Source organism: Scyliorhinus torazame, chromosome 3 (assembly GCF_047496885.1).
Source record: "Scyliorhinus torazame isolate Kashiwa2021f chromosome 3, sScyTor2.1, whole genome shotgun sequence".
NCBI lineage: Eukaryota > Metazoa > Chordata > Chondrichthyes > Carcharhiniformes > Scyliorhinidae > Scyliorhinus > Scyliorhinus torazame.
Window position 1 is genome coordinate 47,220,899 of NC_092709.1, and position 20,279 is coordinate 47,241,177.

Below are 20,279 nucleotides of genomic sequence, written 5' to 3' on the forward strand. Positions count from 1 at the left end.
TGTAACCCAGTAACACCACCTAACCTTTTGGCACTAAGGGGCAATTTAGCATGACCAATCCACCTAACTTGCACTTCTTTGGACTGTGGGAGGAAACCGGAGCACCCGGAGGAAACCCACATAGACACGGGGAGAGCGTGCACACTCCACACAGACAGTGACCCGAGGCTGGAATTGAACCTGGGACCCTGGAGCTGTGAGGCAGCAGTGCTGCCCCAACTGCTAACATCACTCCTCTCCTGAAAAACCAACCTTGAATTCACCAAAATACTGTCCCATTATCAACCTCCCTTTCCTCTCCGAGGTTTCTGAACATGTAGTCACTTCTAATGCATGTCTATCTTTCCCAGAACTCCATGTTTAATTCCCTGCCAATCAGGTTCGTTTCCCCACCCATACCAAAAGAGTTCATATCAAATTTATGAATGACATCCTGTGTGACTATGCAAAGGGAACAATGCCTCCTCATCCTTCTTGACCTAGCTGAAGCCTTTAACACAGTTGACCATATATCACCCTCTTCTAACGTTTCTCTGTTTCTGTCCAACTGGGTGGGACTGCCCTCACCTGGTTCCATTCTTATCTAAAACCAAAGAGAAAATGCTAGAAAATCTCAGCAGGTCTGGCAGCATCTGTAGGGAGAGAAAAGAGCTTTTATCCATTCGTATCTATCCGATTGTAACAAGGATGACTTGCAATGGCTTTTCTTCCCACTTCTGCACCATGGCTCGGAGGGAACAAGCCTATTGAGTCGGTGATATTATCATTGTTGAAGGCAAAAGTTAATTCTCTGACTAGATGTCTGTCTCGGTCTTGCAACATAATTAGAACTGTAAATAAACTACTGTTTTGCCTCCTTATAAATTTGAATCATTTCAGATAATGTTCATATTGCAGCAGTTACTCAGTCATGTAACATCAGAGCACCATTCTTTTGATTTTGGCCCCTTCCTAATTCTGGCCCGAGGTGCCATGAAAGCCATTATGTTTCAGGTGTATACTGACAATACCAAGCTCTACCTCACCAGCACCTTTCACAACTCCCATTGATGCTAAATTATTAGACAGTGTATCTGACATGTAGTACTGAATGACAGAAGTTTACTCCAATTAAAGATTTGGAAGATTTTCAGACCCCACTCTAAAGTCTGCTCACCAGCTAGATTTAATTCTTCTACTTGGCAACTGCCTAAGACTAAACCAGACGGTTTGTAACCTTGGTGTCACATCTGATCCTAAGAAGAACTTCCAAATACATACCCCATCATCAACAAAATTGTTTATTTCCACCTCTATAACAGTGCCCGAATCTGCCCCTTCTCAGTTCATTTGCTGCTGAAACCCTCATTCATTGTTACCTCCAGAGTTAACTATTCCAATGCACTGCTGACTGGTCTCCCATATCTACCCTTTGTACCTTGAGGTTATTCAGAACTATCCTGCTGGCATTCTTACTTGCACCAAATCCTGTGCTTGCTGATCCACATTGGTTTCCAGTTGAGCAAAGTGCTGATTTCAAAATTGTCATCCTTGTTTTCAAAACCCTCCATGGTCTCGCCCCTCGCTATTGCTCCTCCAGCCTGATAGCCATTCTGGGATATCTGTGCTCATCTAATTTGGTCTCTTGATTTGCACCAATTTTAATTGCTCCACCAATGCTTGCAGTGCCTTCAGCTACCTAAGCCATAAGGTCTGGAATCCTCTCCTTAAACCTTTCCAACTCTCTGGTTCTCCTTCTACCTTTAAGATGTTCCTTAAAATCTATCTCTTTGACCAGGCATTTGGCCATTTGCCCTTGTGTGGCTCAGTGTCCAATTATGCTTTTTGTAATGCTGTCATGAAGCACCTTGGGGAATTTTATTATATTAAAGGTCCTAAATAAATGTTATTCATTGAAAAAATTGTAACTGAGACTGTTCTTGCAACACATAAATCTTTGGTTGATTTTTCACAGCACGGCAGATAAACCAGCAGAGGAGATTCTGATGGCTTGGATTCCCATTCCACCTTCTTTCCAAGCTAAACGAGAAACTGAAGTGCTGTCAGCACTAATGAGGGTATTCTAGACCAGAAGAAAAAATTATGTTAGGGAAGGATAGAATTAAGCAGAATGCATTGAATAGGCTGCAACTTTCCCTATTTTTCTTCAGTCGTTTATTTTTAAGCATGTGCAGTAGTCACCAAGCCAGCCAATAGCTTCCACAGTGGCTAAATGGAGCTCTCGGAGTCCTCTGCTAAATTTTGACAGGAGACAGTAGTCAGTGATGAGTTATTGATTGGGCTGCACCACAGTTGCAGTCCTGGTTCCCTGCAAGGTCCCGCTTATGCTGATTTGCTGCACTAAGGCCTTGGCCATTGCGAAGACGGTTGAGGTGTGTCCAATAGTACGATCCCAGGCCAGAACACAACAGTGGCTAGGTTCCTGGACCGAACAACGATACAGTGTTACGACCCCCTGGGCTAGTGCGGAGTCAATTCCAGCCCCACTTGACCCAGAATCGCAACACAATTGAAATAAATAAATAATTCTTCGAATACACCCAAATGTTTTGGCCCTTGGTTGCCCAATTAACCGGTCACCAGGTTTGTAAATTTAAACACAATGAAGTTTCTTACCAACAATAATTAAATATGCAGCAAATACAACAAGTTAACTATTATCTAATTCCTAACCCCCACTTTAACTTCCCACTTTAACTTCCCCCCCCCCACACACACACACAAACACACACAAGATAAACAGACACATAGGGGAGAGGAAGGGTGTAAAATAATAAGTAAAAGGATGAAAGTCTTTGTTTCAGATGGTGGTCTTCAAGCATGCCTTCCTTCAATTTAGGCTTTCAGTTCAAGATTTCTGCCGTCAATCGGTAATGATTTTCACTGTAGATTAATTAAGGTGTTTGCGGTTTCATAAACACTGTAGCTGTTCTGCAGATAACACGAGCGAGAGAGAGAGAAAAAAGAGAAGAGAGAGGAGAGAAGAGAGAAAGAAAAGAGAAAGAAAAGAGAAGAGAGAGGAGAGATTGAGATTCCACAGGACCCAATCATCGCTGTTCACGGGCAGAATATGGCCTTTTGACTTCCTCACTTTCCTTGCTCGAATTAAAGATATATGATCATTAAGCTTCCGTGGATCAAGATGATAACAGCAAAAATAAAGAACGGGATAAAAGGGAATCAACAGGAAGGGCCCTTACAACAGTGAATACGATACTCTGAATTTCTATCCTTATTTCCACTTAAACAACAAGAAATTAAACCAAATCAGCTCTCAATCCACCTTAAATACCAATGATGTGGAGATGCCGGCGTTGTACTGGGGTGAGCACAGTAAGAAGTCTTACAACACCCGGTTAAAGTCCAACAGGTTTGTTTCAAACACTAGTTTTCGGAGCACTGCTCCTTCCTCAACTGAGGAAGAAGTGCCCCGAAAGCTAGTGTTTGAAACAAACCTGTTGGACTTTAACCTGGTGTTGTAAGACTTCTTACTTAAATACCAATGCACCGAGTTATTCTTTGAAAAACAAATCACTTGACACTGCTTTACAGAACGGACCCAGGTCTGAACCCCTGCAGAAACGTCTTCAAAACCCGTTTCACCTGGCCTGTCTCATTTCCCCCTTGTCCTACGACATGACTGCACTGCTTTAAATACAGTAACTCTCTTTTAACTAACCTACAATGAGAACAAACTGCCTTACTCTGTCTCAACATCAGCCAGATCAGAGCTGATACTGAAAATGCTTCCTCAAATAGCCTGATGCATTAGCTCCACCCAGCAATGACATCATCTCACCAAGTTGAAAACGAATGAACTCCCCAGGGAATCCTAATCAAAATCCATTTGCATTAGTCCAAGATTTGTCTTTCAAACCCAGATTATTTTAAAAACATGATTGCAGCAATCAAACACACTCCAGCCCAGGCTTTTAACCAGCAATAGTTGGATTGGTAGAATCCTTATATAGCAGCAGGCTTGAGTTGATGTAAGCTTTCTCCTGGAGCTTTTCTGTTGCAATCTCCTTTTTACGTGAGGGGATGAGGTGTCGCTCAGGACTGGGAGCTAGGGGAATTGAGTTCATGGGAGAGAACCCAAGATGGTATGCACTGTTGGGTTGAGCTGGATACCTACAAGATTGGTGTGGGGTGAATTGTACCATATTGGTGCACAGTATTGTGCAGTCGAGTAGACAATGACAATAGCTGAGGTCCTTAGGTATGAGCATCTGCACTCCACAAACAGCACCTTTGCTGAGCAGGTTGTTTTTCGTTTTGATCTTTGCTGCTGCCTTACTCAGATATTTCTTGTATGTCAGTGTTTGGTCAAGGATAACACCAAGATAAATGGGTTGTTGTTGTTGTAATTCAGTCTCTTGCCATTCAAGGAGATTTTGAGTTCCCTCTCAGTGCTGGCATTGCAAAGGCGAAATATAGTGGAGACCGTGTTTTTGCTGCTGCGCATGCAATAGTTTCCCAGCTTTGCATCGTTTTTGTTTCGTGTTGTCTCTAGTTTAGAAAATTCTGAGGCCGAGAGCCACAGCAGATATCGGCAGCATATATGAACTTCCGAGACAGGGTTGGAGGCAGATAGTTGATATAAAGATTGAAAAGGGTTGGGGCTAGAACAGATCACAAGGGAAGCCCATGGGACTGGTTCCTCCAAGTGCCCGTCTCATCACCCATGTGCACCCTGAACCATCTATCCTGGAGTAATAGTTTGATGGGGTCAGTAACCCAAGGAGGAAGGACTCTTGGGAGACCAATGTGCCAAAACGTGTCATATGCTGCAGAGATCAAGAACAACAGCTCCTGTTTTGAGGTTACTTTCAAAGCCATTCTCAATGAAAGTTGGTTTGGGCAAGGACCTGGTGGCATGTGCCTTGCCCTCACTGAAAGCCAGCTTGTTCAGCTTTCAAGATTTTCGCCATCCGTGGATCTATCTACTGTAAAATTAAATGCTCCAGGACCTTGCAGCACACATCGAACAGAGATATTGGGCAGTTGCTTGAAGTTAAGTTCGGGTCTTTGCCTGGATTTGGGAGGCCAATGACTTTAGACATGCATCAGGGTTTAGGAAATCTTCCTTTGTAGATAACCCTTGGAATTGGGCCAACCACCAGCGAGGATGTGGGCCATTGAGGAACTGAGAGAATGTTTTCATGGCCGGTAGCAGTGTCAGGCTTGATTTTTTGGAGCAAGTTGTCCAACTCCATTGCAGTGAAGTATTCAGGGCATGATCTGAAAATGTAATGCCTTCAAAGGGCTCTCCATTCAGTCTTTGTTTCTTTATTCCTTAAGCATGCCAAATAGGTTAGAGACGGCAGGTTTCTCTGAATGGTCAGAAAGAAAATCTGTCTTTTGCTCCTAGTTTCTGTGCAATCCTAAATCATTTAGACCAGGGGTTCCCAAACTGGGTTCTGTGGGAGCCTCCCAGGAGTTCCCAGGAGCTACCCCGGTTGATCAATACAATGAGTTTTGTGCTGTTTCCAGCTTGTCCAATCAGAGACTGGCCTCTCCAGAATCCAGCTGGAAACAGCACCAAACCAAAACTGTATTGATTAGGGTGAGCGCAGAGAAGGAGCGAGGGGATACAGCGGACCCTTTGGTAATGAGCCGGGCTGGGAGGGGTCCTCAGAGACTCAAGGGAGTGTGTGTGTGGATGAGTGAGTAGAGAGGGTGATGAGAGATGAGTCAGTCAGTGAGCATGTATGAGCTCAGTGTGTGTGAGCTGAGAGTGAGTGTGTATGTGAGCTGAGAATGTGTGTGAGCTGAGCGTGAGTGCATGTGGGAGAACTGAGTGTGGGAGAGAGGTGAGAATGAGTGTATAGTGAGATGAGAGTGTGTGAGAGAGATGAGTATCTGAGATATGAGAGCGAGTGAGAGATGAGAGCGAGATGGTGTCTGTGAATTGAGTGTATGTGAGTGAGAGGATGAGAGTGAGTATGGCGGCACGTTAGCACAGTGGTTAGCCCTGTTGCTTCGCAGCACCAGGGTCCCAGGTTTGATTCCCGGCTTGGGTCACTGTCTGTGTGGAGTCTGCATGTTCTCCCCGTGTCTGCGTGGGTTTTCTCTGGGTGCTCCAGTTTCCTCCAACAAGTCCCGAAAGATGTGCGGTTAGGTAATTTGGACATTCTGAATTCGTGTGGCGACGAGGGGATTTTCACAGTAACTTCATTGCAGTGTTAATGTAAACCTACTTGTGACAATAATAATAAAGAAAGATTATGTGTGAGATGAGAGTGCATGCATGTGTGAAAGATGAGTTGCGCCTGTGTGAGTGAGAGATACGAATGCGTTGCGTGTGTGTGTGAGAATAACAGAATCCAGCATTCCAGCAGCACTCTTCCCTTCATTAATGACAAAAAGGTAAGACCTAAGAAGGTTTTTAATAAAGGATTTTAAAAATGATAGTAAACGGATACATAAGGAGTAGAAAAGACTATAAATTAGGTTTTGGATTGTTTGTATATAATGTGTGAAAACAATCTGTTTCTGTGGTTTGGCTCTTCAACACAATAAGAATGTTTCTCAGAAGTTCCTTCTGCATTCTTTGGAGGCCAAAAGGGTTCTGTGGCTAAAAAAGTTTGGGAAACCTTTATTGAGGCCTTGGACTGGCAATGTCGCTATAATCCATGAAAAGAATAACATGGAGTGATGTGGCAGGCTGTCCTGTCATTATTTAAGGTACTTTTGTCTATATGTGTGCATGGCACATGAGCATCACGGACGTTAGTATTTATTGCTCATCCCAATTGCCCTTGAAACGGTAGTGGTTAATTATGTTAACAATGTCAACTGTAATAGGAAGCCTGTGTTATCAAGCAGGAAAGCAAACAAAATTGAGAGGGCTAATTTTAAAAAAAAGGATTACCTTATCACCTTTCTTGATTGTTCTAATTTGAAGTTTTCCAATTGCCTTTTTTGCAGCATCTCCAAGACGACGCTAGCAAAACAAAATGCAGCTTGCATTACAACAAGAACCGCATGAAGTAGCTACTACTATACACTGTGGTGGTTCAACATTCATAAGAGTGAAAGGGTAAATTTATAAAATCAATACAGTATACTGAATCACTCTATGTACCCTTCAGCCTTCACTCCCTTCCTGACCTTACTCTCCATTGCTCTAATACTGTTCTCTAGTGCATTTCTCTTGTTTCTTTTGCCTCAACTTTGGGAGGCCATGTTTTAGTTGTCCAAGATACACGGTCTGGAATTCCATCCAAGATCTTCACTACCTCCTTTCCCTTTCTTTAACACCCTCCTAAAAAACATGTTTTTTGGGCATGACTCCTAATATTTAATTCTAGATTCAACATTACTTATTCCTCACAACCACATGAAGTGTCTTGGGAATTTTTCTACATTAAAAGCACTATAAAAATGCAAGATATTTGTCAGAGTTCTCCGTTTGGGAGACTATGTTTTCCTGCCGGAAATGAATCGCCATTGATTTGCACTCATGCTGGAAACCCAAATCCTAGGGCGATTATCTATCCCTTGACATGCAAATTTATGCATGACGGGTATTGCGAGGGACTCCCTTGCAAGCCTTCTATTGGGCCACCATTTTGAGCGGGCGGCCCAGTAGCACAGTTCGGCATCTGTGCCTCTCCCCACACAGTACGAGGGTGACTCGACCCCCCCCCCCCCCCCACCCCACCCACCCTCGTGAGAGACCCCACCAAAAACTCCAAAATTAAAGAGACTCCCACCAGAGACCCCCCCAGTACAGAGTACCCCACCAGAGACCCCTGCCTGGAACCCCCCCCCAATCGGACAGATCCCTGCCTGGAAGCCTGCCCCCATAAGAGAGACCTCTGCCTAGAAGCCCTCCTTAAGAGAAATCCCTGCCATGAAGCTAGAGAGCAGTTTCAGGTGGGGTTCTCTCTTATGGGGTAGTCTCTGGTAGATCTGTATTGTGAGGGGGTGGAGGGTAGCCCTATGATGGTCTTTGGGAGTCATTATTTGTGGGCCAAATGTTTTGAGAGTTACTGCTGTATTGGTAGAGAAATTCTAAATTAGAATACCAAAGGAGGTTTATATCAGTAGCTCAAGATAAAGGCAAGTTAAGTGAGAACACAAACTTAAACTTCATGGTCTTGTTCAGCTGGTGGAAATCAGGCAGCCCTGTGCTTGCGTATAGCCATAAGATGGCCCACCCACCCCCAGCTGCAATTTGGACTCTGGGGATATTATCATATTGGATCTAGACTTCCTGGCTTCTACAAGAATGCAAACAACAGAAATGTACTACAGGGATGACAGCAACAGGGAGATGAACACATGGAAATTTTTCTTTTGATTTTAAAATGTTACTTTTCCTTGGCTCCCAACGTTTCCTTGGCTGTTCGATGGCAAGAACGTTTAGAGCACTCCCATGTACATTCCTCCTGTATTTGGCCTAATGTGGCTCACAGTGACAATGGAACATTTGAAATTTGGAAACTCGGATCAAATAAACAGCCCCAGCATCCAATGTCAGAAAAGCCAAATCGCACAAAGCAGAGACAGTGTGTCTACATTAGCCTGAGACTTACTTACATGTCCCCACATATAGGTAAGTGAACATGAAGGAGCAGGGATTGTTCCTCAGAAAACCGAGTAGATGGGGGGGGGGGAAGAAGGGCAGGGTGATGGTAAAATACAATCTTGAGCATATTTCCTGCCCCTTCCTCTCTAGATTCTTCAGGATAGGACTAGGCTGGCTCAGTACATGGCCCATGAGGTTCCAGACTGTGCACGCAAGTACCCACAAACACAAAACCTTGAACCTTTGTTTAAAGATGAATATTTAACAGTAACTATTATTTATACCTTTAACAGGCTGCACTTATTTCATAGAATTTCATAGAATTTACAGTGCAGAAGGAGACCAATCGGCCCATTGAGTCTGCACCGGCTCTTAGGACGAGTACCCCACCCAGGTTCCACACCTCCACCCTATCCCCATAACCCAGTAACCCCACCCAACACTAAGGGCAATTTTGGACACTATGGGCAATTTAGCATGGCTAATCCACCTAACCCGCACATCTTTGGACTGTGGGAGGAAACCGGAGCACCCGGAGGAAACCCACGCACACACGGGGAGAATGTGCAGACTCCGCACAGACAGTGACCCAAGCCGGGAATCGAACCTGGGACCCTGGAGCTGTGAAGCAATTGTGCTATCCACAATGCTACCATGCTGCCCACTTCAACTGTATGTTCTAGAAGAGAGAGTACTGTTGTTAACAGTACAAAACTATAATTGGTGATATACTATTTTACAATATTCCTGTGAAACATCTTGTTCATTTCATTACATTAAGGGCACTATATAAATGTACGCTATGTTTTGTAATAGATCCCTCAATATTCAGATGTTATGCCTGAAAGCATTGTTTATGTTCCTGCTCTTGTTCCCCATCCCCGCCCACAGTTAGAGAACTATATTCGGTCATGTCCCAAAACTGGAGGTTCATCTCAAGTCATGATCTTGACCCCACATTACAGTTGGATAATGTTTGGATATGTAACAGACAGTACAGTATATTGTGTCATTTGACTTGTTAGTTTGTTAAGGGATGTTTTATATGCCTATCCATCATTTATTGTGCAAGCCTGAAATAATTCTATATACAATTATATAATCCTGTATAATTATGATGGCTCATGTGCTTTGAGAAGCATGTATTTTCTTTTAGTGCAATGTCTCTTTAAGACCAAAGTGAGCTTGGGAGCATTCTGAAAGACAGTCAATTGCTTTCCTGATTATGACCTAATAAAGTTCTAAGAAATACCCCTGTGACCTGAGGTGGCCTTGCGGGTGTACAGCTAAGAGGCAAAGGATAAATAGAAAGTGGGGTTGGATCAGCCAGTGCTTTTTCTTTTGCAGTTCAGAACACACTGAGACTTTGTATAAACAGGATACAAGCAAGGTTCTTTCTGAATAGAACAGTTTTCTGTTTGGCAGTCTTCAACCAGACTCTGGTGTTAAAGGAGGTCTCTGAGAATAGACCAAAGTCTGTGTTACCATGCATGTTATACAGTTGTAATGAACAGAGTGCAGAGTGGAAGACAACAGAGGCAGGGGATTGTGGATTACTGCTGTCTCAGCCAGAGAAAGGAGTCTCTGGGGATTTTGTACCATCAGAACTGTCATGAGAGGATTCATGTGTCTCGTCATCGGTAACATGTTCCGGGGGCTTTGGACAGAACATGGCTGCTATTGAATACAACTCGAGGACTGAAACGATTGAGTGGGAAGTGAGAGATCCTACATAGAGATTGAGTCGGTAACAATATGAATACTTGTAACTATGTGAGGCATATCTTTGTTATATTGATCATTAAAAGTGAAATTTACCTTTTTATTTGAAATATCCTTCACATGTTAATTTTTGAATTATGTTGATTTTAGTTGGTATGTTACAGTAAAACTTTTAAGAAGTGAAATCTTGTCTACCAGTTTCTTTTTGTTGCCATTGTGGGGATTGTTTTTTTTTAAAAAGCTATCCACCTTTATGAGGATCATAACATAATGCAGCAATTATAAATATATGGTGAACTAAAGAAAACTAAGTAAAACTCTAAATGTTAACTCTTAATAAAGAGCATATAGGATGAAAAACGCAAGATTTAATACCCACAAGTTAGGGTTTTCTGCTTTGGAGGAAAGCCAAAGTGGCATCTTCCAGTTCAGCATAATTAGGAAATTTGCCCAAAGTCTGTCAGAGTTATTCTGTATGTGTCAGCGAATTCAGTGGGGTGTGGGATAGAAAAAGGTCGCTGGCTGTCTCATGGCATCTTTAGTGGAACAGGGATGTCTCTGAGGCATCTGCAAAACAGATTCAGGGCTGGATTTAATGCAGCCCGTTGCAGTGCGAACCATGTTGGCTGGGCCCACTTAACTGTGGGAGAGGCTCTGCATCAGTCTCCCAGGGTAGGATAACCACCCACAATTAAGTCATTGGTTTACTTTGTTTGCTAATGTTGGCAGAATAAAACCGACATACAGATGATATTTCCAATTGTTTCTCTTCCTAACAATTAAGTGGATGTATCTACACCACAATGACTGCCACAGTCCAAACAGGCAGTTCACCACCGCCTTCTCATGTTCGCCTAGCCAGCAATGCCCATATCAAGAACAAAAAAAATTGTGAGGAAGAACAAAATGAGATGTCATCAATATAAAACATGAAGAAATCAAATAGGGAATTCAGAAGAAACTTCTTGACCAGAGTGCAGTAAGAATGTGGAACTCGCTACCACAAACAGTGGTTGAGGTGAATCATATAGGTGCACATAAACATAAGCAAATAAAGGAGAAGGGTTCTGTTGATGGAATTAGATGAGGAAGGATGGAGAAAATGCTCGAATGAAGCATAAATGCCAAAATGGATTAGTCGGGACAAATAGCCTGATTCGGAACTGTATGTTTTAAGTAAAACACTTACAGCATATTAAGTGTGCTAGCTATTCTGAACAAAATGGGTGTTCAGTGGGCAATTTGTACTTTGCTGAAAAGCAATTATCTATATTACTTGCAGGTTATGAAGCCAAATGGAAATTACAGCTGATAAGAAAGTATGCAGTGAACTGATCGTTGCAGACAGCATTGTATGGAAATACAAATAATTCTTTGCTATGGCCCATCAGTGAGAGAATTGCACACAACATAACTATGGTGTATACTCTAACAGAGAAAGTATGAGGGGATCAGAATTATAGATTCTGTATTCCAACTGCATCTCCCATGTATCAGACAAGCACAAAATAGTTCAGCTGCAGTCAACACGGGGGGATTTACAGACTTTATACATTGAAATCTGAAGTGTCCAACAAATATTAAGAGCAAACATTGGTCGGAAGAATAGGAAGGTCATTTATCACTTGGGAGGTGGGAACGTAGCTAGGGTAAGGAATCCTGGAACACCAGTCAATAAAAGTTGTGACACATGTTAGTAATGCCATTAAAAGAAGCAATGTTAAACTTGTATCGAACCACATCTAGAGTATTACATTCTAGTCGCCATACGATAACAAAGATATCGGGACATTGGAGAAGGTGCAAAATGAATTTACAAGGATGATACCCGAAATATCGTTCAGGAAAAGATGAACAGATTAGGTCTCTTTTCTCTTGAAAAAGGCAGCTGAGGGGTGACCTAATAGAGTCTTTAAAATTATGAAATGTTTCAAGGTTTCAATTTGAGTGGCTACAGGGAGGATATCCCAACTTGTAGTGTCAGAGGCCACCAATATTAGATAGTCAACAAAAAATAAAATAGAGATTTTAAAAGAAACTTCTTTGCCGAAAGTGATGAGAATGTGGAACTCACTGCCACAGGAATGAATACAATATGCATTCCAGGAGATTAGGCTAGCATATGAGGGAAAAGAGAGTAGGGGGGTTATGATTTAGAGGAGGGAAGATGAGTGTGGGGGGATAGAGTGAAGCATAAATATTGGCATGTGCTGGTTGGGCCAAATGGTCTGTTTCTGTATTGTATATCCCAGTTATCTACATTGCATCGAGCCTCCACCATATGCAACTGTATTTATATGAACAGCATAAAAATGCGATATATATTTTTAAAAATTAAGACTTCTCCTTTACATCCAGGTTGTCAGTCTATTCTTGATTGTTATTGAATAGTTTAATTTACAGGTTACAGCTAAATTAAAAGAAAGCAAAAGGTTACAGTTAAATGCCAAAAAGACTTAAGTTGCTTTGACAAAAGACGTGAACCACACAAACTCATTTTTGTGTAGACTATTAATGCTAAAAAAGGCTGTTGGCTTTATGATTAATAAGCCTATTCAATGTCACAAATATCAAATAATTAGGTGTGATATTCATGATTCTTTTTACCCAGGGAAGCAGTATTTTTATTTCCTCTTTCTGCTAGCTATGAGCTGAAATTAGTTAAATTGTAAATATAATTCTAAAAAGCTGGCGAAATGGCTAATCCAGGAGGCAGAGGAATTCAGACTTTTGCAGCAGTTACTGTGAAAATACTTCATTATGATTAGACAGTAGGATCTTCATTCTGGGCTTCAACTGTTGATAAATATTGGCACTTGATGCCCAAAGTAATGAATTTTCTGCCAAGAACGAATACAAAAAAGAATTATTAAAGAATAACTACTAATCATATGTTAGTATTTATGTGATCATTAAATACATAAGTATTAGTATTAATATTCACCAAATACGGGCAGCACGGTGGCATAGTGGTTACTGCAGCTGCCTCACGGCGCCTAGGGCCCAGGTTCGATCCCGGCTCTGGGTCACTGTCCGTTTGGAGTTTGCACATTCTCCCCGTGTGTGCGTGGGTTTCGCCCCAACAACCCAAAAGATGTGCAGGGTAGGTGAATTGGCCACATTAAATTGTCCCTTAATTTGAAAAAATGAATTGGGTATTCTAAATTTTAAAAAAATATATTAACCAAATATATTTCTACAGCTACATTTTTCTGACGAACATCAAGTATTTTCAAAACTCTGCCTATTGTTTACACACTGGCAGTGTGCAAGTAAAACAGCCAATATGAAGTGTATGTCATTCTGAAATCTAATGCTAACCAAATACATTTGACATGAGAGGGCTTATACAACACTTTTGCTTCAGTGTGCGCGCAAACATTGGTATTGTTTCATCTAACCCATGTCATCATAATCAAAAGTCGATGGTGCAACATCACACCACTCAATTTCACTGTAATATCAGACAATCCGAGGCTTGTGTTTTAAGTCCTGATGTCATTTACAGTAACTTAGAGCAATCCAAATGTGACACATTGATTGGATAAAGAGCCACATGCATATCAACGTGTATCTACACAGTACAATTATTGTAATAAAATATCCCGAAGTGTCACAGAGGCATTATAAAACAAAATGTGACACCCAAGACACGATTCTCTGGCGTTGCGCTAGAGCAAGAGCAGAACGCGGCTGGTGAATCTCGGGTGAAGCCTCCCGTGGGTTTCCCAGAAGTGCCTTGCGGGATTCACGCAAGTCCCGTGAGGCGTCAAATCTGAACTCCACCCAAAAGGGGCAAGACCAAATGCCACTCACTAAAGAAGGTCTTAAACCTACTTACGGCATACCTACCTAGGGTACACCGTTGTCCCTCAAATCACTGGCCTCAGCAGCAAGGCTGCAGTCAAGCGCCAATCAGTACTGGTCCACAAGAGCATAGACCAGGCAGAATGGCACCTAGGGGCCTCCTGGGTGATTGGATGTCCCTGGGTGGTCAGTGCAGGGTATGCTCCCTGGAACATGGACACCTTGGCATTGACCAGCTGGCACCCTGGCACTGCCACGGTGCCCTAGTGCATTGCCAAGCTGGCAGGAGCACTGCCTGGGTGCCACTGTGGCGTGCAAAGGTGCCCGGGTGGCACTTCCAAAGATTAGGGCCCGAAGGGGGCTATGCCCATGAAAGGAGGGTGGGGGTGGGGGGTGGGGGGCGTGAGAGGGGGGGGGATGCAGGGCAGTTAAGTAGGGGCCTCATGGAGGTTGGGGGGATGACACGTGGTGGTCCTGGAAGGGGGGGTACTGTATGGAGGCATGGGGCGGCCTGAAGACGGGGAGCCCCCAGGGACCCCACAGCGGGGGTGCCCTCACTTGGGGGGGGGGGGGGTAGTGCCCATGTGTATGGGGGTGGCATTTCCCATGGGTGGGGGGTGTGAGGGACCCACAAACTCACTTAGAGATCAGGACACCCTTTCAAAATTGCGGCTCGATCTCGGAGCCCAGCTCACCAGTGCTGCAAAAAGTGACTAAGTGTAATTGAATAACGGGGCGGGGGGGTACTCGGCGGCAGGAAACTCCCTGAAAAACTTGCCACAAATGAACTTACAAATGTTTCCATTGAATCGTGCCCCATGCCACATAAGGGAATATTAGGGCAGGTGCCCAAAAGTTTTTTTTTTTTAAAGTAGATTTTAACGAATATCTTAAAGTAGAAAAGTAGAAGTTGAAATATCATAAATCTTAAAACGAATTACATCAAAACCTTTAAGAATTTTATCTATTTTGAAATTGGACATTTCACAAATATAAAATCAGTTTTTTCAATCTCAGAGAGGTTGTTCAACAATAGAAATGCTTAGAATGCTGTTAAAAACCCAGTTGTACTTCACTGAACAAGGCACTACTTTTTTGACCTATATTTAAAGTGGTAAAGAGGAAGACCACATCAGTTGAAGTGATTTCTAAAGATTGCTGAATGCAGGGACATAACCAGTGAAGGAGCAGAAAATCATTGCCAACAACCTCTTAATTTCCACACTGAATTGTGCACAAGTGGATGATAGCAGAGTTTGGTCAGTTTCACAACTGTAGTGACGGGGAGTGCTGACCTTTGAAACTTATTTATTTTTTTAGCCCTTTTTCGCTTGACTGCAATCTCTACTTCATTCAGATCACAGTCTTGAATATTTGGGTTCATTTTTTGGGAGGACATGGTGTTCATATCTTGTACAATGAATAGGTTGAGGAAGAAATCATTCGGAATATTTGCCAGCTTGTGCTCATCTTGGACTGCACGTTCTCCCCGTGTCTGCGAGGGTTTCCTCCGGGTGCTCCGGTTTCCTCCCATAGTCCAAAGATGTGCAGGTTAGGTGGATTGGCCATGATAAATTGCCCTTAGAAGGCAGCACGGTGGCGCAGAGGGTTAGAGCTGCTGCCTCATGGCACTGAGGTCCCAGGTTCGATCCCGGCTCTGGGTCACTGTCCGTGTGGAGTTTGCACATTCTCTCTGTGTTTGCGTGGGTTTCGCCCCCACAACCCAAAGATATGCAGGTTAGGTGGATTGGCCACACTAAATTGCCCCTTAATTGGGAAAAATTAATTGGGTACTCTAAATTTATAAGAATTAAAAAAAAAAAAAAAAATTGCCCTTTGTTTCCAATAAGGTTAGGTGGGGTTACTGGGTTGTGGGGATAGGGTGGAGGTGTGGGCTTGAGTGAGGTGCTCTTTCCAAGGGCCGGTGCAGACTTGATGGGCCGAATGGCCTCCTTCTGCACTGTAAGTTCTATGATTTCAAGCCTCGTGTTTCCTCCTTTGGCTTATGCCGCATCAACATTTTAATGTACTTCTTGTGTGCTTGTGCATGTTTCTTATGCACATTCATCCCAGGGAATACTTCCATCTTTCACTCTGCAGGATTTGTAGAAATGATTCCTCCTCTTTATTGAACTATTATTTTAGTTAATCTGTTTGTTTGATTAATTAATTAATCTATTTGAAAATGATTAACAGGAAAAGACCAGCTGGGCCATCAATACTGAGACAGGGAAATGTCCTATGTGCGAAAAAGAAAAAAAAGGGCATAGGCAAAGCAGGAACAAGTTACGTAATTCTATGGGGAAATGCTATTTCTTCTTGCTTTGTTGTATTACATTTTATGGGTCTTAAGTGCCAACTTTCACAAACTTGTGCAACATAATGCATTCTCCAAAGACTAGAGAATACATTTATTTCACTTCACATTTTCGGATGATCCAGCATTTGTGGTCTCCTTTTCATTCAAATTATGAAAGGAGTGACCATTACCTCCACAGGTAGCACAAAATACATTGTGTTAATGCTCATTTCCCTAGGTTGGTTGCACATCAAACTGTGAATAAATTGCACAGCTAAACCTTGGTATAATTTGGAGGCTGGTGCATAATTTGAAGGTCCATTTCTAGACCAATTGAAAACGGATTTGTTTTAATTGCTCTGTTCCCAGCAAGTAGCAAGTTCTTTAGGGTACAGTTAAAATGATAACTTTAAATATATATATATGGGTAACTATATAATAATATTCTACTTTTAAAGTACTGCCAGCTTATAAGTACCAGCTTATAAGTACCTGTCCTTCATCATTTTTTTATCTTATCCAATATTGCTACTGTCGCAAAAGAGAAAATGCTGGAAAATCTCAGCAGGTCTGGCAGCATCTGTAGGGAGAGAAAAGAGCTAACGTTGCGAGTCCAGATGATACTTTGTCAAAGCTAAAAGATGTGGAAAGTGGGAAATATTTATACTGTGGAGGTGAGATAATGAAAGATGAGTCATAGCCATAGAAACCAAAGGAACAGAGTTCTCACTGGGGACTGTCATTAGCACTCTTTCCCCTTGGTTTCTGTGGCTATTAGCACTCTGTTCCCTTGCATGTTTTGTGAGGTTCTTACAGAAAGGATTTGCTTTAAAGGCAAGTCAATATTTTTTCAGTGCTAGAGACTGATTTGCAGTAATTAACATTTAGCAAGTTGTTAAAGGGATACTTAGACTGGAATTAAGACGTTAATACTTCAATGGTGAGTTTAGCTTGTATCAATTTAACAATAGAAGAACTTTGTGCAACAAAGCATTTCAAACAGACAGCAAGTTGCTGTTTTCACAAAGCTAACAGCCAAGCAGCACGACTCAGGCACCAATTTCTGGTATTTAAGATTAAAATGTGCATCAGTCCCCCACATGGAGTTGATATAAAACATGCAGATAAATAAGGACAAGAAGAGCCATTCGCCTCATTATTTTTGGCAACAGGAATCTCAGTGCTCAGTGTTGGCTATGGTTCTAGATGTTGCAGCAAGAACATCCGAAGAGTGTGAGAGGAGGATTATAATTGACTGTTGTAAAATGGTCCAATCATTTTGCCCAGGCCCTGTCTCTCTGCACTATTCTGCATACTGTGCTCCTTGTTTGACTAGGGCAGGGTTTTTCAAAGTGCAGGTCAAGACCTGTGGGTATGTCGCGGGCGGGTATCGGGAGGGTCATTGAACGATCGGCCGCAACGTTCCCGATCACGGGAGAAGCACCATTTTCACAAAGATGAAGGCGGCACAAAGGAACTGGCAGAAATCTGCACCTGATATGCGCATTTCCCTCTCCTCCTGTGAACCTGAGTGGGGTGAGATCTCGAGGACCAAGTAGTCTCCCCTTTTGCATTAAAGGTAAGCGAATGTGGCCGCGAAGATCGGCCGGCATGGGTCGCGAACGTCGGCCGGTCGGCAAAAATGAGTCCCGGGAAAAAGGTTTGAAAAACACTGGATGAGGGTGTTTCACTGGTAGTACCACAGAAGTATACAGCATAGGAAACATTTGACAATGAAAAGGTCCTTTTCAAATATATCTAGCACTGATCTCCAAAGCTTCAAGTATTTAATCAATTTTCCCTTAAAAGATAGAAACAGACTCTGTATGATCCGTTCCTATCGCAAAGCAATGACTGACCATATACATAAAGACTTTTCTGTTGACCTCTCTCATCATCCTCCGAGTGAGAATTTTAAATTGGACCATCATTACTGACTTTCCTGATTTACCATCAACCTTAAACATAAATCATATAAATCAAACCATCAATTTAAATTAATGTCTCTCAAACGTTTTTGCTCCAGTGAAGGCGGTCCCAATTTCTGAAGTTTCTTTATAATTGACATTTTCCATCTATGGCATAATCCTATTGAATGCTAGACTCAATGGCTTTAATCACCTTTCTTAAATGACATGCAGTAGAGTACGCCGTGTTCTAAATGTTTTGTAAAATATATTACCTTTTTATTCTTGTACATTCTGTCCCTATTTATAAATAGCTTTACCTGGCTACAGGTAAGTAACTGTAACCCTAGCTGTTTCTGTTCATCACATCTTTCAAGTATATTCTCTCATCATTTGTTTTATCTTTGAAAATGCACTACACCATAAGTACCCAACTTAATTTGCATCCATTAATTATTTACCTATTCCTATGTACTCATGAAATCTTTGATAGACCCTTCACTATTTGCCAAATCTGTTTTTTTAACCACTAAATATTTCAAAATTACGTTCCCTATCATAGAGTTTACAGTGCAGGAGGCCATTCAGCCCATCGAGTCTGCACCGGCCCTTGGCAAGAGCACCCTTCTTAAGCTCATGCTGACAAAACATTGAATTCTTTACCTGTCAGTCTGGCCTCAATAAAACTCGAGTAGGCATAGTATTATTTATTTATAACCAACTTGCAAGTCTGACTCACTTCTCAGGGACAGAGAACACCGAACCAGTCTCCTGGACCCCTTGGAAACAAATGAGGTCCGAGACAAAGGGATCTCTGCAAATACATTCAAATGGCATCAAGTTTCACGTACATGATTCCCATAGGTCATCCTATACCCCTCCTGACCTGGCGATACATCCTAATTGGCTCACTTCTCATTCCTTAACCCTGGGCCTCTTGTTACCCAGCATCCTTTTCTGCTCCTCTACCAGACACTTCTCCCCCTTCCTTGCCATGCTTTCTGAAATCCTTTGTCTGTGAACTCACTAGAATTAAACTGGCCTCTATCTACATTACTGTAACTAATATTTAAACTTACTATTTTATATCACATTCGTCAATGCCTCCACCCCAATTTGGAGCATTCCCAATTTTAACTGCTCTGCCACTGATGGCTGTGCTTTCAGTTGCCGAGGCCCCAAGCTCCGGAATCCCCTCCTTACGCCTCACTGGTTCTCTACCTCTCTCTTCCCTTTGGACACTGCTTAAAACCAGCCACTACAACCTCACTTTTGGCCACCTGCACTAATATCACCTTATGTGATTCAGTGTCTAATTTTGTTTTGTAGAGCTCCTGTGACATGACTTGAGGCATTATATTGTATTAGAGGTGCAATGCAAATATAGGTTGTTGATGCTATATAAATCTGACTCTTTATCAATCGTGCTATGTTTTCTTTAATGCCATACACCTATATTTTACTTGCACGTCTCTTAAAATATCCTATGGAAAGCTATCTTAACTACTATTTAATGTGTTTCCTTTATCTGTTCAATTGGTCACATTTTTCAAATATATGTTGTGGATTTTGATCTACAGTCTTGGCTGTATGGTGCACCAAAACTGAGCTGTCCCCTTTTTAACTTGAGTCTGGACAGACTGCCCCACCTTCAGGTTTGGGGCTTTTTTAATGTTGGTTCTAATACTCGGCAGGCTCATTATGGGCAGTGAAGAATATTAGCACTGAGGACTGGAGTTCTTTATAATATGCTTTGGAGCAAAGCCAACATCCAAAGAATATTTTTCCCTTCCACGCATTGCCATCCTCTTGGCCTTGGGCTGAATTTTTTCAAATAATGGGAAACCTACACCTACGTTAAGTGAACGAACATTGATATTATTTATTCAACCTCCACCTTCCACATATAATTATCATTGTGGTACACAAATTGGCAAAGAAATTCTGAAGATTACATGTTTTTGCCACCTTAGAAAACTGCACCCTCTGTGCAAACAATGTGCATCTA

General features: G+C 42.2%; 1 protein-coding gene across 4 annotated transcripts in view; it reads right to left on the reverse strand.

Moving 5' to 3' along the window:
- rnf150a (ring finger protein 150a) overlaps positions 1-20,279 on the reverse strand; it is a 175,889-nt gene that overhangs the window by 101,390 nt on the left and 54,220 nt on the right. For 3 of the 4 annotated variants that reach the window (XM_072495630.1, XM_072495629.1, XM_072495627.1), the window contains exon 3: positions 6,875-6,946. The exons of the other annotated variant lie outside the window; for it this stretch is intronic. In XM_072495630.1, coding sequence (XP_072351731.1) covers positions 6,875-6,946 — 72 coding nt within the window. The remainder of the gene's footprint in view (positions 1-6,874; positions 6,947-20,279) is intronic. 4 annotated transcript variants of the gene reach the window in all.